At 42.7% G+C, this 27,324-nt stretch overlaps 1 protein-coding gene and 2 pseudogenes across 4 annotated transcripts in view; 1 reads left to right on the top strand and 2 right to left on the bottom strand.

Moving 5' to 3' along the window:
• Positions 1-27,324, bottom strand: part of LOC309964907 (trehalase-like) — a 419,483-nt pseudogene that overhangs the window by 336,722 nt on the left and 55,437 nt on the right. The gene's annotated exons all lie outside the window — the stretch shown is intronic.
• On the top strand, positions 664-26,426 carry MPZL3 (myelin protein zero like 3). 2 transcript variants are annotated; one of them, XM_082845724.1, is made up of 6 exons: positions 664-781; positions 10,881-11,047; positions 16,100-16,310; positions 17,659-17,824; positions 19,346-19,406; positions 23,548-26,426. In XM_082845724.1, exons 1-6 carry the CDS (start codon positions 709-711, stop codon positions 23,572-23,574), a joined length of 705 nt encoding a protein of 234 aa, XP_082701850.1. In that variant the 5' UTR covers positions 664-708; the 3' UTR covers positions 23,575-26,426. The 2 variants fall into 2 exon arrangements, with proteins under 2 accessions (XP_082701850.1, XP_082701851.1); XM_082845725.1 differs by lacking the exon at positions 664-781 and adding an exon at positions 8,052-8,946.
• Positions 12,700-14,204, bottom strand: LOC309964843 (prolyl hydroxylase EGLN2-like; annotated as a pseudogene). Its single transcript has 2 exons — positions 14,126-14,204; positions 12,700-14,015 (listed from the first exon to the last, which is right to left on the bottom strand). The product of its transcript is annotated as a prolyl hydroxylase EGLN2-like (transcript).

Here is a 27,324-nt window from a genome sequence, read left to right on the forward strand (position 1 = left end):
TTAGAGCAGGGTACGATCCCATCTCTTTTTCAGAAGAATGTGACACCATCTCTTCATTTCACTTCAAGCACTTCCTCACTGTTCCAACCCAAAGTGGCACAAATCTCAGCTCCTTTTTGTAATGATTTCATCATTGCCACCGTCAACAGCAATTTAATAAACACCCAATTTAGGTAAGTACTGAACTGGATGCTGTAATAGCTACACACACAAAAAATGAACATGAACCAAACAGTCTTGAGGCACAAATTGACAGGAAGGCCTAATACATATTTATCTATTCACTGACTGATCCTGTATGATCTCCTAGGTCCCTCTGAACTCTAAATTTATAGAAATCTATTCTGAGAGCATTCAAATAAAATAATCTGTAGGGAGTAAAAAGGACTTCTGGCTTAGAGTCAAGGGGATCAAGACGATTAAGTGCTGCAGAATTCCGTAAAAATAAATAGTAAGTTCTCCAAAGCCTGTCCGACTTCATTTTCGAGCAAACGGGAATAATGAACTCCTACTTGAGAGTTAAGAATCACTGACTTGAAGTGAGCAAGTCCAGGTGTGGCTCTGGAAAGAAGCCACGTTACTATGGCAACTTCGAATCGCCATTTTAGGTCTTCTCGCGGCCTCCCGCCCTCGCGTCACTTCCGGTGTTACCTGTGTGGTTACAGGGAGCCGTAAACAAGGTGTGCAAACTTCTGGAGAGCTGTCGGGATGCTGCAGAGCGGGGCGGCTGGAGGCCGTGGCTGTGCTCTGTGCCCACTGCTGGGCGTCCTATTCTTCCAGGGTGAGTGAGTCGGCAGCGGGCTCGGTCGCACTTCCGGCCGGGGGCTTAGGGAAGATGGTCGCTTTTCCGGTTCCGGTGGGGGTCTCAGGAAAGACCCTACTGCGCTTCTGGGAAGTAAGGAAGCGGGAGGGCGTGGGGTCGATGTTCTCTTCTCGTAATCAACACCCACTGAGGGCCGTCGGTAGCCTGTCCGTACTTTCCTGAGCCCCTGGCAGCTCGATCACTGTGCGTTGTATTGTGGTGATGGCACGGCTAGATAGAATCACGGAGGGCACTGGGTTGGGGGGCATCCGGTGTTGTCTTATGAGTTATCAGTGGTTGACTCGGCTGTGGTTTTGTGGGCAGTATATCCTGATTAGGAAAGGACAATTCTAGTCTTCAGGAGTTCCAGTAATTTTGTGAAAGAAAATGATGACTGTTGGTTTTTTTTTTTTTTTTGTAGGTGATTGTCAGGGCTTATGAAGTAAAACGTTTATGAGTCACAGAAAGGATGTGCTTTGATTGCATTGTAACAGAGATGCATGTGTTGAGGAAAAGAAACTGCTCTGGTATTTTAATAACAGTTTTTTTTTTTTAATACAAGGAAGGGAATATCAATTCTGTTAAGATTTTAATCTATTAACCAATATCAGAAGTATAGTATTCACGCTATCACATAATGTTAAAATTTGGATAAGTTTTGCTTTCATGCAATTTTCAAGTTGCATAAATTTCAGTCAACCTAATTACCTTCATTTAGGGTGCAATTATTCCCTGGATTTGTGTGAGTGTGTGTGTGTGTCTTCCCCAGGAAATCATATGTTAGTAGAGCTAGCATAGGAGTGTATTGTTAACTTCATAAAATTTCCCTGTGGGTAATAGGAATTTCTGAAGGGGATCTTTGATATAAAGGCTTCAGGTGTGCTAAGTCTCAGCAGGTAGGGCTAGGGAGTTTTAATTTATTTGATGACTAGTATTTATGCTGCCAGCATACTCCCTGATCCCTCCCAGCTGCCTGTGTCATAACAGGTGTCCAGTTTTTCAGCTAAATTATTTTGCAATATACTATTTAGGCAGACCTACTGTCACTCCAAATAATCCTAAATTCTTTTCCAATATACTGTTTAGGCTGACCTACTGTCACTCCAAATCATCCTAGTTTCCTCTCTCTGTCTGTCTGCCTGTCTCTCTCACACACACAGAGAAATGTTCAAATATTGTCCTACTGAAAAAAAATTCTAGAAATGGTGGGTGGTTTCACAAACTTGATGTCATTTCACATTGAAAACTGTCCATCAGTTCAGCAACCAAATAATTCAAATGTTAAAAGTTGAGTCTATGATCTGTATGTATTTGTTCATTTATCTTTTGCCTAAACCCCCCCACCCCAAAACCCCAGCTTTATTGAGATATAGTTCACATGCCGAACAATTTACCCATTTAAAGTGTACCATTCAGGGAATTCCCTGGTGGTCCAGTGGTTAGGACTCCTTGCTTCCACTGCAGGGGGTCATGGTTTCGATCCCTGGTTGGGGAACTAAGATCCCTCATGATGCACAGCATGGCACGGCCAGAAAAAAAAGGCGTACCATTCAATAGTTTTTAGTATATTCACAGTTGTGCAATTATTATGACAATCAGTTTTAGAACATTTTCTTCATCCCAAAGAAACTCCATAGTCATTAACAGTCACTCCTCATTCTTCCCTCCCCCCCTGCCTCTGGCAAACACCAATTTACTTTCTATTGCTGTGGATTTGCCAATTCTGCACATTTCATAGAAATGGAATTGTACAATATGTGTTCTTTTGTGACTAGCTTTTTTCACTTAGTATGTTTTAAGGTTCATCCATCTTTGAGGGGGTCTTTTGTTTTGAGTCTCTTAGGTAATAGACTTTGGTTTCATACCAGTTTATTTGCCTTTCCTCTTCATATTTAGGACCTGTTAAATTATTAACTTGTTTGAATTCTTCCTAAGTTATAAGTATGGTCCTGCTATATCAGTTGTCTAAGTATGTAAAACCAGTAGATTAACAAGCCTAGGGCTCTTACACTTTTCTCTTTTCCACTTGAGTGTGCAATTTTATGAATCAGTTTGACAGATTTGTATTTTGGAAAATTGGGTGTATAAAATTGGGAGTTTTTGTCATTTTTTCCATTTCTTCCATGTATAAAATTACTTATGGTTAAACGTGATTTTCTTGTTTTCCTCCCAGATTAAATTTCTTTTTAATTATTATAATTATTTCTATAGTTGGCTGTTTTTACCTGGCAAGAATGCTTTTTCCCTCTGGGGAAGAGATAAATATCCATTAGCACATTAGGCCTAGGGTGAAAGTTTCTGAATGAATGTAACATTGGATTGATATTTTTTTCTTCTTATTTTACTTTTTGAGTGGAAGAGGAAAATTATTTTATATCCATTGATTTTAGAATAATTGTAATTTCAGTAAAACAGAGAAAAGTGCTTATAAGTGTACAGCTTAATGAATTTTCAGAAACTGAACACCCCTGGGCAACCAGCACCCAAATCAGCATGTAGATTGTTACTGGCATTCCAGAAACTTTCCCTGTGCCTCCTTTCAGGCATTCTTCCTTCTCCTCCAGGGGGAACCAATATCCTGATGTATAGATTAGTAGTGTAGATTTGTTTAGTTCATCCATGGATGTTATGGTTACTTTTCTGTAACTATATATTTAAGACCTGCTTATCCGGTGTTTAGATTATGTGAAGTGACTTTACATATTGATAGCTTTGTGGCAAAATTATGTTCATGAATATGGAGTTTATATATATTAAGAAGGAAGAAGCTGCTAGTAGGTAGTTTGATTAAAGGTGTACTTGCTGTAATTCAGTAACCAAAATTTGCTCAGAACTTGTAATTTTTATGCTTATTTTGTGACAATTTTTGTTTTATAAAAGGAAACTCTTGGTTTGGTTCAGTTGAATAAATATTACTGAGCATCCATAATGTGCTACGTTCTATTTCAATGAGCTTAGGGTCTATCGAAGAAGACGTAGACAAGTCAGCAGATAATTTTAAAATCTAGTGCTAAGAGAGAAATGCACTAGAAACCATGGCATCACAGAGGAAGTGCCCTTAATCTGCCAAGAGGATACAGGGAAGACTTCCTGGAGGTGTCTCCAAAGTTAAATCTGAAAGAAGGATAAGAGTTAGTTAGAGAAAGGGAATGAGGAAAATTCCAGACATAGAGAAGAGCATAAACAAGGCATAGAGGTAACTTTCCAAGAAAATTTTCTGAAACTTACTTTGATTAGATTAACTTAAATCCCGTGTTTACTCCAAATATATCTCTGTGGTCAGGAGAATGGTGTGCTGGAGCTACCTCCTACTGGCTCTCAAGAGCCAATCATGCACATGTCTTCCTAACTCAGCATTCAGAGACTTTTACCTTCATAGCTTGAAATTAGCCATGGTGGGAGTATTTGTACCACAGAAATTTTGAAACCTACATATTTGGGTTTTCTATTTTTAGCTGTTCACCAGCACACCTCTGGATGTAATGATTAGTTTAGGCCAACCTGAGTTACCTTCCAGAGCTGGGAGTAGGGTCTCGTTATTCTTGGTTTGCTCCTCTCTCACCAGATCCATTCACTTCTCTTCTCTGTTTTGCCTCCTCCCTGGAAAGCTGACCTATAAACCACATCCTCCAGGCTCCCGTCCTCTGGGTTCCAGTTAGGTTTGGTCAGTGGGAGGCATTGGCAGGAGATTGGAGGGCAGGAGGAGAAAGACATTTTTCTTCCCTGCTCCCTCCCTGTCATGGTGCCATGGCTGATAGTGGCTATGATCCTCTGTGGCTACAGCTTCTGTCAAATGGCCCACAGATCCACCTCTTACCAGGCTTCAGTAACACCGTTTCCTCCCTTTGCCCCTTCAGGCGTGGAGTGCTAAAGGCGTTGTGCCTTTGTTGGCTTCCTTGATGCTGAGAAAAAGTCCCTTTGAAAAGTGACCCACACGCTTTTCAAAGTTTTAGCTGATTTTGCCTTCTGTTTCCTGCCTGGACCCTGACAGAGGCCGCTACCCCCAAGCTCATGGGCTATGTAGGAAAGGGTGGATATCTAAAGAAAATCTGGGTATTGTTAGGAAAGGAGATGAAGGGAATGGATATTGAGCTGGTAACAAGAGTTCACTACCTTCAGTTTGGGTTCCTGTGGTGGTGATAGTCAAGTGGGTATATCCAGTAATATTTGGACACTCAGAGGCAGGTCATGGCTAGCAACATAGTTTGGGGAATCATTAGCCTATTAGTGGTTGTGAAATCTATAAAAGTGGGTAGGATTGGCCAAAGAGAACATGTTGAAAGAAGGACCATGGGCTCAGGGTGGAACTCTGAGGAACACCAGTGTTTAAGGGATGGGTAGGAAAGGAGGATCCTTAGGAAGAGATTTGATAGAAACTAGCAGAGATGTCGAGTGTGTGCGTGTGTGTGTATGTAACACAATCAGTGTGGAGAGTTGGTTGGAGGGAGACTAATGAGATTCTGATTTATAACTCTAATCCATAGTTCTTTTTTGCTCTAAAGCGGGGTTGGCAAACTTTTGTAAAGGGCCAGATAATATTTTAGGCTTTGTGGGTCACATGATCTCTGTTGCAAGTATTCAACTTTGCTGGAGTAGCACAAAAGGAGCCCTAGACAATACATAAATGAATAAAGTTGGCTGTGTTCTAATAAAACTTTATTTATAAAAAGATGTTGTGGGCTAGATTTGGCCCATGGTCCATAGTTTGCCCATCCCTGCCCAAAACCAACTGCCCCCTTTACATTATCCCTTGGATATCTCAAAGGCACCTTAAACTTATCCAAAATCAAGCTCATGTTCTTCCCTGCCAAGCCTGGTACTTTTCTAGTCTTTCCTGTGTCAGTGAATGGTATCACCAAGCCAGAAATATGGGAGTCATCCTCAATGCCTCTCTTTCCCAAACATTCCACATAAGATCTAACACCAGTTCTTGCTGATTTTACCTTGTATTGTTGTCTTCCTAGTTCTCTCCATGTCCACTGCCACCAACTTAGTTCAATCTTTCCTTATTTCTCACTTGACGATTGTAGTAGCTTCCTAAGTAATCTCTTTATATATACTTAGTGCCTCCTAATCGTCTTCCCTAGAGTGAGGTTTTAAAAATGCAAACTTCTTCATGCCCCTTCTCACTCAGTCCCACACTTAAGTATTTTCCATGGCTTCCCATTACTCGAATAAGGACCCAAATCTCTAAGGTCCTGCCTGATCTAGTTTCTGCTTACCTCCTAGCCATGTCTCAGTCTTCTCTCTCATGCTCTTTGTGTTGCTACCATTCTGCCTTTTTTTCAGTTCCTTGACTGACTGTGCTCCTTCCTGACACAGGATCTTTGCATACACAGTATCCTCTGCCTGGAATGCTCCCCCTCTCCTCACCTTGTTATCCTTGCTTCAGAACTCAACTCAAAAGTAGCTTTTTTCAGGCAAGCTTTCATTAACCACTCCCTGCTCCCCTATCATAACTGCTACAGTTCTCATAACCACTCTGTCTTTTCTTCACAGTGCTTATCAGAGTTTGTAATTATACATTTGTCTTTATGACTGTTTGATTAGTGTATTGAACTTCTGCTGCATTTTAAGCTCCAAAACAGGGAGTGTATGTATTTTGCTCACATTTAATCCTGAACTTAGAGGGTGGCACAAAACAGACGCTCAATAAATCTTTGTTTGAAGAATGAGTGAATGAATGAGTGTATCATCCTGGAAGCCTTGAGACAGAGAAGGTCAAGGAGCAAACAGTTACTGCTGCAGAGGAATCCAGTAAAATCAGGAGAGAAAACTGCCTATTGGAGTTTTTGTCCCTTTGATTTTGCTGTTTTAAGACAATAATGCCTTTTACTAGAAGTGGTAGTGGAGTCCAAATTGTGCTGTAGGGGTCCAGAAGTGGATGGGAAGGGAGGAAAGGGAGACGTCAGATATAAACAACTCTTTCACAAACTTGGCTTAGGGTAGAGAGGGCAGTAGTTGGTAATGAGTAGGATTACAGGGTTAAGGAAAATTTGTTGTTGTTTTGTTTTATTGTTATATATTTGTTTTTTACAGATGGGAGAGAATTCTGTGTATTTAGAGGCTGAGGGGAGAAAGCCCCTCTTGAAAGGGAAATGTTGAAGATAGTAGAGAGGGTTTTTTTTTTTTTCTTCTTTCTTCCTGGAGCAAGGCTTGGAAGGGAGGGATCCAGGCAGAGAAGAAGGGCTTGACCTTGCGTAGAAAAAGGGACACCACATCCTTTCAGATTGGAGGTAAGAATGGGTGCAGATGCAGGAAGATATGTGACTAAGCAGTTTGTATGGCTTCAAGTTCCTTGAAGAAGAGAGACATTTTCTTCTGAGAATGAGGGGTTTATAGGTTGCACAGAAGATAAAAGAGAATGGCAAAGTTTGAGGGGTCAGAAAGAGGAGATGACCAAGGCTGGTTAAAGAGTCATCATGCCTCATTAAGGACTTAGCTGTGGATGGAACTGATGAATTTCTTATGGTAACTATCGGTGCAGTGGTGTGATTTTTCTCCTTCAGCGCACACCAGCCATAGTCTAGAAGTGGTCATCTAGGGCTGAGCTTTTCCTGATTCTATTTAATGGGAAGGTAGGTGTCTGGGGGATTTAAGAATGTTGAAAATACTGTAATAATGGGGATATGAAGAGAGTGGGTGACTAATAAGCACACTTTGTTCCTACATGAGAACTTTTGGTGACCTGTCCACCTCTTTCTCTTGGTCTCTCTCTGCCTTCTCCCTTCCCTCTGACTTTTGCTCATAAGGTACTTCCTTTAATTTAATGGAGGAAATTGTCTTTACAAATTGAGTGCAAGCAATGGTATATGTGCTTGAGTAGCATTATGTACTAAATGTTATGTGACAATTGAAAAATAGTAACAAACTGCATCAGAGAATTTGGGAAGGCATCACAAGGGGGGTGATATTTGAGATGGGTTTTGAAGGGCGTGAGTATTGGGGATGTGGTTACCAGGCAGGATTGGTAGGGATGGGGAGAAACTTCCAGATAAAGACATATTCAAAGAAAGTCACAGTGGCATGAAGGACATAATAAATTTGGGAAATGGCAGGACATTCTGGGCATAGTGAAGGGGATGGGATGGGTAGGCGGGCAGAGTAGCAGAAGTTGGGGGCCAGATTGGCACTATTTAGATTTTATGTTATAGCCCAATAGAGAATTACTGAAGGTTTTTGAGTGTTTGTGGTGTTCATTTTAATGATAATAGTTAACATTTATTGAAAGTTTCAATTTCAGGTACTATGCTAAGCATTTTATGTGTTACCTTCTTTAATCTTCTTAGATCCTCATAGTGACACAATGAAGTAGGTCTTTTAATTATTCCCACTTACCAAGTGAGGAAATTGAATCTTGAACAGGTTAGGTAACTATGATCAAGGTCTCACAGCCAGAAAGCAGCTGGGCTAGAACTCAAGTTCAGGTCTGTCTAATTCTAAATCTAAACTTTAAAGTCTCTTTGCTGTACTTATGTTTTGGGATATATAAAGAGTATATAAAGGATATATATCCTGAGTATATAAAGGATATATAAAGAGTATGGGGAGTGTGAAGATTATCCATTCATTTCTGCCTTCCTTTTTTTTTCTCTTTTTTGCGGTATGCGGGCCTCTCACTGCTGTGGCCTCTCCCGTTGCGGAGCACAGGCTCCGGACGCGCAGGCTCAGGGACCATGGCTCACGGGCCCAGCCGCTCCGCGGCATGTGGGATCTTCCCGGACTGGGGCACGAACCCGTGTCCCCTGCATCGGCAGGCGGACTCTCAACCACTGCGCCACCAGGGAAGCCCTCTGCGTTCCATTTTTTAGAGCTTTATCTTAAGTCATGAGTAAAGTGGGTCAGGAGTGAGGGCTTAGGAGAGAGTAGGGATTGAGAGATGAAGGCTTTCCAGGCAGAGGAACAGCATTTGCAAAGGCATAGGAGGAATAACAAGTTTAGCATGGCAAAGTCAGAGAGGATGTCTTGGATGAACCAAAGGTAGTCCTCATCTTTGGGATGGTCAGATTCTTAGTAGAGTTGTGAGCTCAGTCTTGGTCTCCTGCTATTTTTTTTTTTTTTTTTTGGTCTCCTGCTTTTAAGAGGAATGTGAACAGACTGGATTGTCTAGAGAGGAGCAAGAAACATGATTCAAAGCAGCAGAGGTAAAGGCACTGGAAATGATGATTCATAAGTATGTCTCTGATAGGAAAGTTTGAGAGACTAAGGACAGAACTAAAGAGGTGTCAGTAACGATGATGAAGCTATCTAACGTGCATTGAGCACTTACTCTGGGTTAGGTAGGCTTCTTAGTGTGGTACATGTTTTAATTCATTTATCCTTCACAGTGACCTTCTAAGGTAAGTGTTATTATTATCATTCCTACCAGGATGAGAAACTGAAGAAATCAAGTAAACCTACGAAGGCCACAGAGTCAGCAGGTGATAGGGCTGGGATTTGTGTCCTTTCTCAACCAGAGGGACTGCTGTTTTCCAGGATGGTGTGTGGGTTTGCTCTCTTCTGAAACCTTGCTGCTCTGTTTGCCTTTGGCCTGCCAGGTGAATCATGGCTCACTGTAGTGGAGAAGGAAGCAGGAAAAACAAAGTGCTGGTGGCTTCCTTTCCTAAAAAATGGTTCCCTAATGGAAGAGAAATTTCTACCACTGTTCTGTGAAAGCAGAGGGAATGGTCAGAAGAAAGTGCCAACTCTTTTGGGGGAGATGGGATGTCAAAGTTGGATATACGAGGGGACTTCCCTGGTGGCAAAGTGGTTAAGAATCCGCCTGCCAATGCAGGCGACACGGGTTCGATCCCCGGTCTGGGAAGATCCCACATGCCGCAGAGCAATTAAGCCCGCAAGCCACAACTACTGAGCCTGTGCTCTAGAGCCTGCGAGCCACAAGTACTGAGCCCACGTGCTACAACTACTGAAGCCCACGTGCCTAGAGCCCGTGCTCCACAACAAGAGAAGCCACCGCAATGAGAAGCCCGTGCACCACAATGAAGAGTAGCCCCCACGGGCCGCAACTAGAGAAAGCCCACGTGCAGCAACAAAGACCCAATGCAGCCAAAAATAAATAAATAAATTTTTAAAAAGTTGGATATACGAAGTGGTTTTGGAAAGAGGAAGTCTCTAAAGAGTTTAAAAATGATATCTTATTTTTACATTTTAAAATGCATTAAATTGTAAATTTAATAAACTTTTTCCTCCCCATGATTTACTTTTAATGGATGAGTGATTCATTAACGAGCCTTAAGAAAGGGAAAAACAAAACAAAACTAGATAGAACCTTGGCGTAGATTTATAAAAATTATTTTTTCTTTGAAAAAAAATTCCTATTCTTGTTTTCTACTCTTATTTTGCTGGTGGTTGAGGCAGTGATAGCTTCAGGTTACAGTCGTGCTGTACTTGGGGTAAATCCCTCAGACCACAGCAACTGCCGTATTCCTGGAGTATAAGTGTGTCAAGGGAGTGGGTGGTGTTGCCTTTTAGCCTTCTGTGTGCTGACCTGCTTGGCTGTAGTTAATTTATCCACAACTCTGTATTTGGAAAAAGTGCTGATGTGACCAGGTTTTAAATTTTTATCCAAACATTCATTCTATGATTTAATATCGTAAAATGACAAAAATAGCATCCTTGATTAATGCAGATATCTGCTCCTTATCCTTTTGGGTCTGCCTGAGAAGACATTTATTGCTACAGCTTTCTGATGAGAGCCCTAAAAGTGATAAATAGTGTTTCTAGGGCTTCCCTGGTGGCGCAATGATTAAGAATCCGCCTGCCAGTGCAGGGCACACGGGTTCGAGCCCTGATCCGGGAAGATCCCACATGCTGTGGAGCAACTAAGCCCATGTGCCACAACTACTGAAGCCCGCGTGCCTAGAGCCCGTGCTCTGCAACAAGAGAAGCCACCACAGTGAGAAGCCCGCGCACCTGCTCGCTGCAACTAGAGAAAGCCTGCGCACAAAAACGAAGACCCAATGCAGCCAAAAATAAAGAAAGAAAGAAATAAAAAAAATAGGGTTTCTATATTGTTCACTCACGTCTATATATTCCACCCAGTGTACACATTTTAAATGTTTGGGCTTGCTTTGACTAGGTGTTTACATCGTCCTTTCCCTGGAGATTAAAGCAGATGCCCATGTTCGGGGTTATGTTGGAGAAAATATCAAGTTGAAATGCACCTTCAAGTCAACCTCATCTATCACTGACAAACTCACCATAGACTGGACATATCGACCTCCAAGCAGCAGTCGCACAGAATCAGTAAGTGTATAATTTTAAGGATATTTCTTTGAGCCTTCTGTGGTCAACAGCTCTGGAATCCTTTTATTTTATGTCACAGGTACACCTTAGGCCTTCTCATCTTAAAATAGAAGATGAGCTTCTATTAAATAGAAGGAGATGAGCTTCTACCCTATATCACATTCATCTGGTCATGTAGGGCTTTTTCTTCTTCTGTGTAAGAATCTTGCAAATAAGCTATAGGAAAAACAGTCAGAAACTCAGAGGAAATGTGGTTTAGTTTTGTTTCTCTTTTTTGTTTCTTTTTGCTTGGCTTCATAGCTTGAGTTTCAGATTTGTTGTACTAAAAAGGGTACCTCCAGGCTGTTGGACAGAGAAATTCTATAGGTCCCAGTCTTAGACATCCTTCTGCTCAAAGCTGCTCATTTCCTGTCATGTGAAGTTGTCTCAGTGGGTGTTTCTGTTTGTATATCGGTACTTGTAGATTTATCTTGGCACCTTCTCCCAGTGTATAAACATCTGCACTGATTTATACAGCTCCCTTTGAAGGAAATTATAGGGCACCTTATGTTGATGACAGATGCTGTTGATGACAGATGGTCTTGCAATATTAGAAGCAATATATTTTAATCACACAGATAAAACACATTTATGGCTCAAATCCCATTGCGGATGTCTAATTGAAGATGCAATGCTATTAAAAAACCCTTTTTCTGTATGCTTCCAGCAATATCCTAGGTCAGGATACTTTTTATCGAGAATGTGAATATCAGAGTGGCATGTAAGATTGTATTTTTGAAAGTATCCTTGATTTGTTTATCCTGTTTCCTTCATTAGAAGTACTTTCTCTTTGATTTTAATGTATAAGCTTTGGATTTTGTTTTAGGAACCATTATGGAATGCCATGTAGCATCTCTCAGTAACTACAGTAAGTGCTCCAGTTGTCCTAGTGAAGGTGGCTCCAGTGAGCTAGGCTGTATTTGTGGTCCCTTTTTCTCCCTTCCTTCCTTTCTTCCTTCCTCCTTCCCTCCCTCCCTCCCTCCCTCTTTCTCTTTCTTTCTCTTTCTTTCTCTCTCTCTCTCTCTTTCTTTCTTTTTTTTTCTGAGGTGAACTTTTATTTCTTGGCTGACAGGACTTGCAGACCCATGCTCCTCCCAGCACCTTTCATCCTGCCCAGCAGCGGCAGCCTAGTCCAAAATGCGCCATGGCCAAACGGGCTGGGGAGTCACTTCCCGTTCCAGGATGGAGGAGTGGGGGGCTTGGGGATACTCCCCCACAAACCTTTGCCAGCAAGAGGCCATGAGTCACCCCAACCCCAAATCCTGCATTCTTGTAGGAGGTGGCAGTGCCTCCTTCCAGCTCTCCAAACCTGAGAGGGGCATGCATGACCAGACAGGGCAGGACACAGACCCCCACCTCCAGTAACGGCAGTCCCCAACACCGGCCTCTGCCCAGGTCACAACCCCAAACCCCATCCCAGGGCAGCAGACATCTCTGCTGCTCCTTGGTCCTCAGCGATGGATGGAGCCCTCCACACCACGCAGAACAGAGGCAAAGACAGAAGCAGCGGCAGTGGCGGGGAAGGAGCAGGCACCGAGACTGGTGACACTGGGGCCCAGGGCTCTCCCGAAGTCAGGGCAAGCTGTCTGTCCAGGCAGCTCTGGGGCTAGACACTAGGTGGGCGTAGTCGGCTGTGATACGGGTGCTTGGACACCTTTCTGTCCTGATGCTATAGCTGATACTTGTCTTTGGCTGCTGCCCGCTCCTTGGCATCAAAATACCAGACAATGATGGCGTACCTGGTGGCATGGGCTGGTTTCACCTCATGGGGGTTCCGCCGATCAGACCAGAAAATGAGCAGCCGGTCAAAGAGTGGCTCAATGTTGGCTACCCCAGGACGGCCCTCAGGGAACATCTGCAGCAGGCCGCCATGCACCTTGACGTCCCAGTTCTGATTCAGGTAATAGATGCAGGTGATGCATCACCCATCTCCATACGGATTGTCAACGTGTCTCACGTACCCCAGCCCCTTACCTGGGTAACACGCCACATGGCCTTGGTGCGTCCATTGATGACGTAGCTGCCCAGCCTCCCAGCACAGTGGCGGATTACAGCATCCACGTGGGCCATGAGGGCACCGATGCTTCGGCAGCCTGGCTCATGGCCTTCCACCCAGGCGATCTGCTCCCCACGGATGCTGCGTGGCAGGATAGCCCGCTGGCTCATCACGCAGGCGCCCGCCCTGCTTCAGGGCCTCCACCTCTGCCAGCACTCGGCCACCCAGTGCCGCCCCCAGGAAGCTGTCCTTGACGCAGATGCCATAGTACCGCATGCAGGGCACAATATAGCCCAGGGCCAGGCGCTCAGGTGCAGCGGGCAGCACCTCCTCTCTCAGCCCGGCGCTGGCCTCACCGCTGCCACTGCTGCAGCCCTCCCCCTCTGCCTCACCTCCCGGTTCTCCTGCCCGGCCCAGGGCCGCTTGCTGGGGGCGGGGGCATCCCCACCATCCTCTGCCCATTTCCGTTTGGGGGCCTCGGCCAGGCGCCCTGGGCTGCCAGGCGCTGGCACCCCTTGGTGACCAGTGCCCCATCACCGTCACTCCGCAGCGGCCGCAGCTCGCCGCCATTCTGCCCACCGAAGCCCTCCAGCAGGGGGCTGGCTGTGGTGGAAGTAGCTGTGGCTCTGGGGGTCCCACTCCCCGCCGAGGCCTCACCAGGCGCTCCCGGATGGTGGTAGGAGGACAGCAGGGGACAGGGCAGGTAACTCTCCACCCCCATCCTGGCCCTGCTAGGCTCCAAGGGCTCTGACACCGAACCCGGCAACTGAGGGAGAGCCTGACTCAGGGGCTGCGGCTGGCGCGGACTGTCCACGACAGCAGTGTCTTCATCCCCCGGGCGTGGAGGGCGCAGCCCAGGCCCCTGCTGCCTCCCTCCTCCTCCTCCTCCTCCTCCTCCTCCACTTGATGCAGCCGTGCGCCGGGGCGCTGGGCCTGGCGTGGGGCAGGATGACGCAGGACAGGTGGCAGAGGCCTTTCTCGTGCCCTGGGGCTGCTTGCTGGTCCCCAAGTCCTCTGCTGTCCCTAGGGGCTTGGGAAAGGACCTGTCACGGTGGCGAGGTTTTTACTCCTGCCTCGGCGCCGCCGTTTGTGCCAACCGCCCTGCGCAGCACAGCATGCCATTCCCCGCCCCACCACCTGCGACGCTCTGCCTTCCTCCCTCCCTCCCTCCCTCCCTTCCTTCCTTCCTTCCTTCCTTCCTCCCTCCCTCCCTCCCTTCCTCCCTTCCTTCTTTCCTCCCTCCCTCCCTCCCTTCCTTCCTCCCTCTTCCCCTCCCTCCCTCCCGAACTTCCTTTCTTTCTTTCAACTTAAAAAAAAAATTTATATTGAAGCATAGTTGATTAACAATGTTGTGTTAGTTTCTGGTCCTTTTTTCTTTAGACTTAAAATAGGTCACTTTATTTTGAGTGGTCAGGAAACTATGGCTGGCTTCATATGGCTCTTCCTCCTTGGCCAAAAGTAGGACAGTACAAACAGTGGGGATCTTCCTGGGGCAGAAGCCTTAAATGCAAACAGCAGTTCTCGTAGGGCGCTGTTCTCTGTGAGGCTAGTCGGGAAATCAGCAAACTCATCCAAGTTGGAATTAGTGGACCCTTAAAGTTGCATAACACTATGTTGCAGTTACGTGATCAGTCAGGATTCTGTCAAACTAATCAGTTAGCAGGATTTGAGGATCACTAGTTTAACTTGAAACTCACAGGTCGGATTAATCTTGCAGAGTCACAGCAGGCTTTGTTTTGTCAATAAGGAGTTTCAAACCCTTTTATACTGATGCTGATAATCAGAGATAGGTATGCTTTAGCTCCCTCTTTGGAACATTCTACACATTTTATTATTTACTAATATCTGTATTTCCCACTAGATGGTAAATTCCGTGAGAGCAGGGACTGTGCCTGATTGGCTCCCACTGTATCATTTTGCTTAATACAGTGCCTAAGGGCACATAATAGGTGTGCAGTAAATATTTGTTGAATGAATGCATGAACAAATGAACCAAGAAGTGATTCAGCATCTTCTCTGGGAAGTTGCTTTTCAAAATTGGGCAATTCGGTGTTTGTAAGTGCCTGGGTTCTTAAGTGGGGAGGTACCAAGTAAGAAAAGAACTAGGAAAGGCTTGAATCTTGCATAAGAGAGAGAGAAAGATCATATTGTATTGTAGGTCTTGCCCAGCCTACCACCAAATATAATTAGGTGTTTTTGGTGATGAAATATATGATTACCAATCTGAAGTAGCATTGTTTTAATTCAATGTATATTCATTGAATGCCAATCATGCATCTGACTTGAGGTATTTATTAATTGCCAAGATAGATAACTTGAGAGAGGCTTATGTTACAGCCTCCTGGTGATTTTGAGAATAAACAAAAATCTCCCCTTTCCCACTTATTAGCTGGGTGCCTTCGAGTAACTCATTTAATTTCTTGTTTTTGTCCTTGTTTCCCTTTCTGCCTGCTCCATGTGTAGTTCAGTGTTGTTGTGAAGCTCAAATGAGTAAACGTATAGAAGTAGTTTGCACACTATAAAGTACCATATGAATTAGATGCCACTTTAGCATAGGGTTTCTCAGCTTTGGCACTGCTGGCATTTTGATACAGATAATTCTTTTTTGTGGGGGCTGTCCTCTGCTTTGTAGGATTTTCAGCAATATCCCTGGCCTCTACCCACTAGAAGCCAGTAGCACTCCTCCCCGTTGAGACAACCAAAATTATCTCCAGATATTACCAAGTGTCTTGAGGGCAAAATTGCCCCTGGTTGAGAACTGCTACTTTAGGACTTGGGGGAGAATTTAAAAGGGGTTCAAGAATTAGGATCCCTGGATTCTTTCATCAGGCCTTTTTTTGGACAAGTTTTATTAGCCTGTCTTTTAATCTATAGGATGGAAGTGAACAAAACATAAAAAAAAATTGTCCAACTGGGAAAACCCACTACACATTTGTATTTTATTTTGGACCCACTTAGCTTTACGTTTTCATTGCATTTTCCAAATTGACTTTTTTCTCATGGTGTTGCTTTCTTAGATTTTTCATTATCAGTCCTTCCAGTACCCAACCACAGTGGGCACGTTTCGGAATCGAATTTCCTGGGTCGGAGATGTGTACAACGGGGATGCGTCCATAAGCATAATCAACCCTACCATAAAGGACAATGGGACCTTCAGCTGTGCTGTGAAGAATCCCCCGGATGTGTACCATAATATTCCAGGGACAGAGCTAACAGTCACAGAAAGGGGTAAGCTAACTGCCACCAACCTTCTTCTGTAGTGAGTGCTCTCTGACTACTGTAGTGGTTTGTGGGGAGATCAGTGAGAAGCAAAACTACCTATCTTCATAAGCCGGTTGGTCACTGGGACATTCTGCCATTTTGAATTGTCTGAGGATGAGTTTTTTTACCTTTGTTTTTCAAGCTGACTTTTTTTTTTCAAATATCGTCATAGTTTCTCCATTATCCTTTTAAAATTTTAATTTCAGGTGACCAGAGGTCTTGTGGAATGTATGGCAAACCCCTGAATAAATGGAGGGTTGCTGTCTGTGTGAAACAGAAGTCATTCTGGTTTCCCTAATGTGTTCATACCCTCAGTTATGAGACTGTGTTCTTGCCTGTTTCTTGAAAGGGTACCTCCTCTAAAGACGGAGGCAGCACATTTCTTTTATGTTGCAAAGAGCAACTGTTTCCTTTTAGTGTGAAACATGAGGAGAGTGGGTTAAGGGTTGACCTTTTTTTCTACACTATTCCCTGGTGACTGTTGAGTGGTCATTCTAGTCCTTATTTGAATTTGAACCAAAGATTTAGAGATTCAGAAGTGACAAGGTATCTATGGTTCATTATAGATACCTTGTCATTTCTCAAATCTTTCTGTATGTCTCTCTCTCTCCCTCCCCTTCCTCTTTCTTTTTTCTTTATTTTTTTAAGGCAACTCATAGGTTTCAAAGACATAGGAACGTTTATACTGCTGGTAGAAGTAGAAACTGGTATAGTTTTTCTGGAAGACAGTTTGGTAGTATAAATCAGATGCCTTAAAATTATATACCCTTTGATCCAGTAATTCCATTTTAAAATTTATTTTAAAAAATAGAGTTAAATATTTATATACAAGGATGATCATCATTATATAACTCATAGATTCAAAGAATTGGAAATAATTTGAATATCTAGCAATAGAAGATCGATTCAATAAATTATTTAATATGGTAGAATACTATGCAGCTATTAAAAAAATCACACCTGGAAGGAATACTTATGGAAAATATTTATAATATAGTATATAAAAAAGAGGCTAGAAATAGTATGTAAACTATGATCAATACTTCTGAACATGTACTCTCCTCCCTATATTCAGACTCATACCCACATACTCCTAGAAAGAAGATTGAACGGGTAGATATTGACATATTGATCCTAGGGAGTGGGATTATGGGTAACTTTTAATTCTTCTTTGTCCTTTTGTGTATTTTCTACTGTTTCTACAATGAATTTATGCCCTTTGTAACCAGAAGAAATACAAGAGCAAATGTAAGACTATCTCATGTCAAAGGAAGCACTTTGCATGTCCCTCTCTGACCTCTTTTTCCTCCTCCAGGTTTTGGCATGATGCTGTCCTCCGTGGCCCTTCTTTCCATTCTTGTCTTCATTCCCTCAGCTGTGGTGGGTGTGCTGCTGCTGGTGAGAATGGGGAGGAAGTCTGCGGGGCTGAAGAAGAGGAGCAAGTCTGGCTCTAAGAAGTCATCTATTGAGGTTTCAGCTGAGTAAGTCCAGCTGCAGTCCTGAGCAGTCAATCCTCTTCAGAGACCTGGCTTGTGGACAGTACCCAGGCTTCTGCATTATGCCTTCCTTTCTTCCAGGCTGAATTTAGTTCTGCTGAAAGGGAAATGTGTGGATGTTAATTTGGAGAGAGAGATGGAGGGATTGATAGCATAGTCCTAGTCTCTTTTTTTTTTTTTTTTTGAAATGAGATTGTGTAGTGCTGCGGTTCTGAATATAAATTCTGAAGTGAATCTCTCATTCCTTCAAAATGGACAGGAAATTCCAACAAGTCAGTTATTTTCCCCTTTTCCTTGTTTTGGCACTGAGCTGATGTCTCCTGACAGAAGTGCCTGAGCAGTGAGAGAGGCTTTAGAACAGCCAAGGGAGAGCAAAACAGTTTAAATAAGTGAGAACTACTCTTGGTCAGCGGATGCTCGGAAGGGGCTAATTTGATTCTGGTTATCAAAAGCATTTGCCAGTGAGCAGGTGTGATCCAGTATTTTCCCTAAGAACAAATCCACCAAAGAAAAGGTAACAGAAGTCTACATAAAACCCTGTTGATTCTCCCTTATCTATATCAGGGGCTCTTAACCTAGGGAGAGAAGTCTTACTTTGAGAGAGTCTAAAATCTTCTTTCTGTGTGTGTGTGCATGTGTGTGCGTGTGCACATTTATTTAATGGGAGTAACAGTGCCCTTTACAAGGAATCTGTGGCCCCACAAAAAGGCAAAGAACTCTTGGTAAAAATACTAAAACGTCTATTTCGAAGCATGGTCTAACAAGATCCTTTATGATCTAACCCTAAGTCGCATTGTTTTTTGCCATTTCTTCTCATTTGCTCCACATTCCAACTACAGTGAGCCGTTTCCTTCTCCAAACATACTATACTCATTTAGACCTTTTTAAAAATTTTCAACATGCTTTCCTCTTACCTAGAATCCCCTCCCTCCTTCCCTTGTTTGCCTGGAAAACTCTTCCTTATCTTCCAAGACCCTGATGAAATGTCTGCTTCTCAAGAGTTTCCCTGACTCTTTCAGGGAAAACTGATCACTCCCTCCTTTTTGCTGCCACAGCGGTTTGACCTTAACTCTATGAAAACATTTACCACATTGTATTCTAACAAAATGAGCTCAGGGGACCATGTTTTATTTATGTCTTTATCCCCAGCCCAGCACAATGCCTCTGTCATGGTTGGTGCTCAGTACATTTCTAAATGAACGATTGTGACTGGCTCCTATTTATTGAGCACTTACTATGTGCCAAGCACTGTGGTACCTGTTTTACATGTACTTATTTTGCATTTACTCCTAACCATTACCCTTTAAGTGTAGCTGGTAATGTCTGCATTTTGTAGATGGGGAAATAGGTTCCTGGAGCTTAAGTCATTTTCCCAGTCATCCTGCTAGTAAGTGGCAGAACTGAAATTTAAAAACAAACCTGTCTAACTTCAACACTTGTCCTCTTAACTGCTCTACCATACTGAGGATAGTGATTGTTCACATTTGGTTTGTCCTCTTTCTACAGCAGTGACCAGGAGAAGGATGACTGCATGGGCAAGCTTTGTGTCCGTTGTGCCGAGTGCCTGGTAAGTCCATGCCATTTCTTCTGTTCACTGTTCATGCTTCATTTTCCTGCTTAATTAATGGAATCCTTCACCCTCAGAGGCAGCAGAGGATATGCAGATAGGTCTGAAGCAAAGTATGAACCAAGGTCTTTCCCCAAAGCATTTTGGTCTCAGGGGACCCCCACCAATTCTAAGCATTATTTTATTTTCTGTCTTACGGGCAGAGAGTGGTGTCCTTAGGTTAGGGAAGGGGATTGCGTAGGCAGCCTCTGCTGACTGACAGGGAACATCCTGAAAGAGGAGTGTCCTATGCTGCTGAGGTCATACTAGGAGACCTGGCTGGACTGGCTGAACCTAAAACCCTGAATTGAACTTTTCTTCTGAGCCTCAGTTTTCCCCAGTGATATAACCTTTTAGGTGACTCGATGGCGTTTGTCAATAAGAAATACCCATGTTGCAAGGCTTGAGTTTTGATTTACATTTCAGAAAACTGTCATCCCTCCCCCTTTGGGTGCTTGCTGTGACTGGTAGGCTTGTGTGCTGTTCCAGGATCCTAGGAGGGAGAGAGACTCTCTGATGTGGTACTGTTGGAAACAGGTCAAAAGCAACTCATGATCTAATACAAAGCATACCTGTCATGTCAGGGTTTAAACTTGAGCCTTCTTTGTACTTACTGCCAAATTCAGCACTTGGCCGGATGACTGCAGCCCAATTACTCACCACAGTGTTCCTTTTTCTCTTTCTCTCACGTACTTGAGTATTATAGGTAAGATTAGAGAAAGGTGGATAGGATCTAATTCCAACCCTTTGGGATTTGAATATTTTTAATAACAAAAAATAAGCTAATGTCCTGAAACTAATACAACATTATTAATCAACTATACTCCAATATAAAGTAAAAATTAAAAAACAAAGAAAAAAGAATCACTTTGCTGTACACCTGAAACTAACGCAACATTGTTAATCAACTATACTCCAATATAAAATAAAAATTTAAAAAAGTAAATAAAAAACTAAATAAGCTAATGTTCATAAGATTATTGTCCACATTTCAGATATTGATTTGTTCAACAGTTATTCTTCGAGCATGTATCTGACATGCCCCAGCTGTGATTTTAGGTACTTCGAAAACAACAGTGAACAAAACTGACAAAAATCCCTGCCCTCAGAAGAAATTACATTCTCTCCATTCCTGGAAAACTCGTGGTCTGAGACACAGTTGAAATGTTACCTTCTCTTAAATTGGGTACAAACAATAACAAACTAAATCTTTTAAAAATTAGTAAAATATATAGTATGTCAGATTGTGCTTAATGCTGTAGAGAAAAAATAAAATAGGAAAGGGAGATGGAATGGCTGGATAAGGGAGTATGATACCAAATAGGATGGTTGGGGGAGTTCCCTGGAGGTCCAGTGGTTAGGACTCTGTGCTTTCACTGCCGGAGCCCGGGTTCAATCCCTGGTCCGGAAACTAAGATCCTGCAAGCCACAAGGTGTGACCTAAATAAATAAATAAATAGGATGGTTGGGGACGCCCTCACTGAAATGATATTTGAACAAACACCTAAAAGTAGAAGCAAGCAACTTGGCTATCATGGAGGAACATTTCAGGCAGAGGAAGTGGTTGGTGCAAAGTCTCTGGGGAGAGGCCATGATTGGCATGTTCTAGGAGCAGCACAGAGGCCAGTGTGGCAGGAATGAAGTGAGCAAGGCAAAGAATAGTATTTCTTCGGAGAGATAATGTCGTATCTTATAGAACGTTATAGTGAGTGTAATCACCTAGAATTTTATTCTTTTTTAAAAATAAATTTACTTTATTTTATTTTTGGCTGCGTTGGGTCTTTTTTGCTGCGCATGGGCTTTCTCTGACTGAGGCGAGCGGGCTCTCCTCTTCCTTGCGGTGCACAGGCTTCTCATTGCGGTGGCTTCTCTTGTTGTGGAGCACAGCTCTAGGCGCACGGGCTTCAGTAGTTGTGACACGCGGGTTCAGTAGTTGTGGCTCACGAGCTCTAGAGCACAGGCTCAGTAGTTGTGGCACACGGGCTTAGTTGCTCCGCAGCATGTGGGATCTTCCCGGACCAGGGCTCAAATCCGTGTCCCCTGCCTTGGCAGGCAGATTCTTAACCGTTACGCCACGAGGGAAGCCCTAGAATTTTATTCTTAATGAAACAGAATCCACTGGAAGTTTTTGAGAAGAGAACACTTTGAACCGATGTATGTTTTAAAAGGATAATTCTGGCTTCTCTGTTGAAAACAGGTGATGAGGGATCATGACAGAAACAGAGTGCAATTAAGAGACTTTAGCAATAATGCAAGTAAGGGAAGAGGGTGATGATTTGGACCAAGGTGGTGGTGGTGGTGGAGGTGGTGAGAAGTAGTTGTTTTCTGGTTATAGTTTGTAGGTAAAGCCAGAAGGACTTCTTGATGAGTTGCATGTGTGTGTGTGAAAGAATGAGAGGAGTTAAGGATAAATCCAAGGTTCTTGACTTGAGCAACTAGTAGAACAGAGTTGCCATTTTCTAATATGTACAAGCCTGTGGGTGGAACAAGCTTTAAGGGAGCTGAGTTTGGATATATTTAATTTGAAATACTTATTAAACATTCAAGTGGAGATGTGGAGTAAGCAATTGGTTATATGGGTGTGGAGTTCAGAAGAGAGGTCTAGAATGGAGATATAAATTTAGGAGTTATTCGTATATAGAGACTGGTAGAGATATTTCCACCAGGGAAATGAGAGTAGATAGAGAGGAACTCAAAGGACTGAGCCCTGGAGCTCTCCAAGGTTTATAGATGGGGGAGATGAGGAGAAATTATCAAAGGAGGCTGAGAAGGAATGTCCAGTGCGGTGGGAGGAAAACCTGGAGAGCTCTGTATCCTGGGAGCCAAATGAAGAAAGCGTTTCAAGGAAAAGAAAGTGATTAACTGTGTCAATTGTTCCTGAGTCAGGTCAAGTAAAATGAGAACTGAGACTTGATTACTGGATGATCTGGTAATGTGGAAGTCATTGGTGGCCTTGGCAAAAGCAGCTTCAGTGGAATAGTGGGGATGAAAGCCTGACTGAGGTAGGGTCAAGAAAGAATACAAAGAGATGTTTTGGTGAGAGTGGGTATAAATGACACTTTCAAGGAGTTTTGCTGTGGAGGGATGCAGAGAAATAGGGCAGTAGGTAGAGAGAGGTGTGTGTCAAGAGTTGCTCTTCTTTTTACAATGGGAGAAATTACAGTACATTTGTATGCTGATGGGAATGAGCCAGTAGAAAGTGAAAATTTGATGTTACAGGAGAGGGGGGAGGATTGCTGGAGTGACTTCAGGATCTAGTGCACCAGTGGAGATGTTGGCCTTAGATAAAAGCAGCGAGAGTGTATCCATACGAAGAGTAAGGAAGGCCAAGTAGGTGGGCCCAGATGCAGGTGGGTGGGTAAATATGATGGGAGCTTGTGGAAGTTCCCTACTGACTGTTTCTCTGTTCCCAATGATGGGAGAAAATAAGGTCATCAGCTGAGAATGAAGTGAGCTGAAGGTGTTGGAGGTTTGGAGAAAGAGGGAAAGATATGAAAATAGTCATCTAGGAGAATAGGAGAATGAGTGGACTAGAGAAATGGGGTATGCCAGGTAGTACTAATGGCCTACTCAAGCTTAGAAATCATGAATACAAGTTTGAACAATAAAGATAAAAATAAGAATAATAGTGATAGTAGTTCATCATGAATGAGTGCTTACAAATTGCCAGGCACAGTGATGGAAACTGAGGTTTAAAGAAGTTAAATAACTTTACTCAAGGTCACATAGCCAGCAAGGGGTGGAGCTGGGATTGGAATCCAGAGGTAGACTGACTCCTAGCCTAAACTCCTAGCTACAGTCTTGCACATTTTGCTACAGACAGGCATGTTTTCATGTGTGTTGAGGTTTTAAAAAATAGTCACCCAGGAAAAGGGAACCCTTAGGGTTTCAATGCAGAAATTAGCCCAATAGATACCAATTATAATGAGGTCCTGTGATGCTTCTTGGGAATTTAGGTGGGTTGAGTCAGTGCCATTTCACTGTTGATGTCTCCCCTAGCCAAGTTCCATTTGGGGGACCCTAACGTGTGGTCTTTGCCTGAATTCTGACTGTGGCATTGTGCTTCATATACACACCACAACTACTGTTCTTTCCCCTCCAGGATTCAGACTATGAAGAGACTTATTGATGAAAGTCTGCATGATAGAAGAAGAGTCACCTAATAACAGAAAATATCCCATTCCACTGTCAGCTAAAGCCTCCCAGAGAAGTGGAGCTGGCTTGGACAGTAATGATGGAGAATTCTGGAAGCCATCAGTGAAGACTTTAGGAGCCATTTATTTATTGAAGAAATGTTCTTTTTGTATTTATAAACTGTTCAAAAACTCTCAGAAGAAACTTAGAACTACCCCTTTCAATAACTTATACTCTAATTGAATGAAGGAATTCTTTTCCTAAATAGAAAGATACTTTTTGTTTTGCCTTTGCTCTTGAATGTATTACATGTTTTCTTCCAATTTTTTGAGGGAGAATCCTAGATGTTGGCCATACTGCTGATGCCAAAATGTGTACATATATTTAATGAAATGGAGCTTGGAGCTTCCTGATGTGCTCCCAGGCAAAATGTTTGTCTGGGATAGCTATTCTTTATTTTTTGCTCCATGAACATTTTCAGCTGTGAGTTAGCATACAGCATATACTCGTTGGTTTAATGATCTCATCATCAATTGTGTTTGGGAGGCTTGGAGTGCATAAGCCCAGTTTTTTTTTTAGAGTTGGTAGGCTCGGGAGTCAGTGGTTTACTTTGACTGGGTTTTTAAAGTGTTAAAGTGCATTCAGTTTACAATTAAGGAAAGAAATGATGAGATAGAGGGATTCCTTTCTTTTGTCTTACTAGGTGCAATTTGTTATTTTACTTTCTGACAGCTGACTGATTTATGATTTCCTTCTTGACTTTTCAGATCAGAGGCAAGAAAAACTCTTCAAAAGGTTTTAGTGGGGCTAAGTAGACTATTTTACCAGTAATTTGCAATGAAATCATCTTTTAACCTACGCTGTTCTTCAAAAGTTGTTTGATTTCTAAAATGCGGAAAATATGAGCAAACTAATGTATTTACAAACCGTTTTTGCATAATATTTGAGATAAGGAAGTGAGGGTGTGAATAACCTATACTTCCTCCTTCTGTTCTCCTGATACCTTCTATGAGCTTCCTCCATTCTACTGCAGCAACATATTTCAAATTTTAATTTACATGGGATTTTCTAGAAGCCATTAAGAAATATGTATGAGCAACAACTACTGAGCTTATGTGCCACAACTACTGAGCCTGCATGCCTAGAGCCCGTGCTCCACAATAAGAGAAGCCACCATATTGAGAAGCCTGCGCACTGCAACGAAGAGCAGCCCCCACTCGCTGCAACTAGAGAAAGCCCAGCAACGAAGACCCGACGCAGCCAAAAATAAAAATAAATTAAAAGAAAATGTATGACATATCAGGAAGGGTTGACTGTGCAGTCCTCTGTAATAGAGGGATGGCGTTCACTTCTTAATTATGAGAGACAAAAATTATCCTCTCTTCCCATCTTTGATTTTTTAACAAGGTAGCCCGTTTCCATGATTTTTTGCTAGGTGGCTCAGGAGGTTTCCATATTATAGCATAATATACTGTATGCTGTGCAAAAATCACTTTTATATTTTTTTGCTAAGACCTATTTTTAAAAATTTGGGTTATTAGTTCTCATAGATTTGGCCTGGCCTCTTTTGTTAATCTAGTCCATCGATTAGAGAGTCTGATTAGTTAATAGATGTTATGATTTACCTCTGGTCATATAAAGAAGAAGAGGCAAAGGCGAGATTGGCAGTCTACATTTCCAGTGGTTAAATCTCACAGTCTTGGGCTACTTGTTAAGTATGTGGATGTCTAGGGCCAATCTAGTGAGACAATCTGACACCTCAACACAGAGAGGAAAACAATTTGAGCAATGAAAGTAAATAATTTGGGCTCTAAGACATTTGAAGATAGAGATCTAGCTGTGAGGTAGAATTTTTGTGGGTCCTCATTTCTTTGAGAAAGAGATGATGTTATAGGAACCCAGGTAAAGTCACATCCCATTGAATAAAGAACGAGTTTTGGCTGAGTTTTCTTGTAATTTCTTTTCAGGCATGTGATGAGGATTAATACAGTGGGATATGTTTATCACAGTCTTAGGGCTGCTCTCAGTTTCCTTCTTCAGTCCTTATATTGAGGTCTGGGTTACAGCCTTTTTTCTTCAAAGGAGCACAAAGCAGTGTTGGGACACATGCATTTTAAGGATGGAAGGAAGATCAAGCTTTTTCTTTTTTTAACTTACTGTTTTAATATCTTCTAATATCTTTAATATCTTCTGTTTAATATCTTCTATTTTTCTTTTTGCTGCTCCATGAGTTCTTATCACATTGTATGGAGACCAGCCTTGTCTAGAAAGGGAATTGAATTCTGAAAGCTTCAGAGAGGCTTAAAAGCCTTTCAGAATTTTTCTTTGCCTGCTGAAGTCTTTACTTGTGGTTACATTACTTTATGAGTTTTGTCCATTGAACTCTTAATTCTGTTACCAAATGTGAACTTATAAAATGCTTTGTGTTTCCCATGTGGCCTGTTAACCTCAAGCTTCTTGGGGGCACATTCCCTGCAGCTCTCAAACTGGACTCTGGTGCTTCATGAGGGGATGTTGCACGTCCTTGTTTAGAAAAAATTCTGGCGGCCAAATCCTGAATCTGAATATTCTTGTGTGTCACTCAGTTATGGTTCCAAAGGGGACCTGTAAGAAGACTAGTAGGGCATGGACCAACACTCTCATTTAATTGCGCAATTTAGAACTTTGCTGCAAGACGAGGCAGCTCCAACCCTTTGACTCCAGTGTTGGACTGTTAACTGCTGCATTTCACTGTGTTTTTTGTTTGTTTGTTTTTGTAGGAGGGTATGCACTATTGGGTCATGCACACAGACGTGTAACTCTTGAGATCTTTACCACGTCATAGTTAATAAACTTCTTTGCACTTTCTGGCTACTTTTTGGTGTATATCTACATATTAGATGAGAGCTGTCCTGTGAAAGAGAAGGGGGGTGGTTTGTGGTTTTCAGCATCAAGTAACCATTCATGACTGAGCCGTACCCCAGCAAGAATCTGCATAGATTCCAAGGGGTGCTGCAGCCAGCTCACACCGTAAGAGCTGATTGTTAAATTTTTAGGAATTTTGCAGGCCAATTGTTAAAGTGTTGGTAGCTTGAAATAGGCCATGGTGGGGGTATTTACTCAATTGCTGGCTTATCAGCACACCAGTTTTCAAGAACCATGTAGCATAGCCCTGGTAAAGAGCAAGCATTCAACAGCTTTTCAAATGATACAGGACAAGTTCCAAAAAACAAGTATGCCCACGTGTGAGGCAAGCCAGTGCAGGCAAGGTTGAAGAAGCGTACACTGAGAACACATATTTTCAAGTGGCAACTTAAAAGCAAAAGATACCTCAACGTGAAGAAGCTTTGAGTTTTTATCTAGTCACCCACAGTATTCTCTGGGGGAATAAGATGCTTGTTGTATTCTAGAAATGCTGATATCACATGGTCAGTGGAAACTGACATGCCTAGGTGGTGAGTTGGAGGACTGGGCAGGCACATCTTTGGAAGCAGAGATTGAGTGATTGGCTATATTGCCCCTCTGTGTTGAGAGAAAAAAAATGAAAGGTTACTATATTTTAGATACAGAGCAAAATGTTTTGTGTTAATCTTAAATTTATTTTGTTTGCAAGAGGCTGATTTCTTTCTCAGCATGTTTGCCTGGGACCATTTGAGATCCCACCCTTGGAGAGTTTGTAATCTAGAAGAGGAGATGACACCTGCAGAGGTCTGGAACGTGAGGCTCTCCTCAGTAAGGTGAATTTGTTACCTCATTTTAGAATGAA

Source organism: Leucopleurus acutus, assembly GCF_964270905.1.
Source record: "Leucopleurus acutus genome assembly, chromosome: 8".
Taxonomy (NCBI): Eukaryota; Metazoa; Chordata; class Mammalia; order Artiodactyla; family Delphinidae; genus Leucopleurus; species Leucopleurus acutus.

Excerpts from the sequence above, each read along its gene's own strand:
- MPZL3 (XM_082845724.1), top strand. The coding sequence starts at position 709 with ATGCTGCAGAGCGGGGCGGCTGGAGGCCGTGGCTGTGCTCTGTGCCCA. Across the intron at positions 11,048-16,099 it reads GCAGCAGTCGCACAGAATCA|ATTTTTCATTATCAGTCCTT; the intron begins GTAAGTGTATAA and ends TTGCTTTCTTAG. Across the intron at positions 19,407-23,547 it reads TCCGTTGTGCCGAGTGCCTG|GATTCAGACTATGAAGAGAC; the intron begins GTAAGTCCATGC and ends TTTCCCCTCCAG.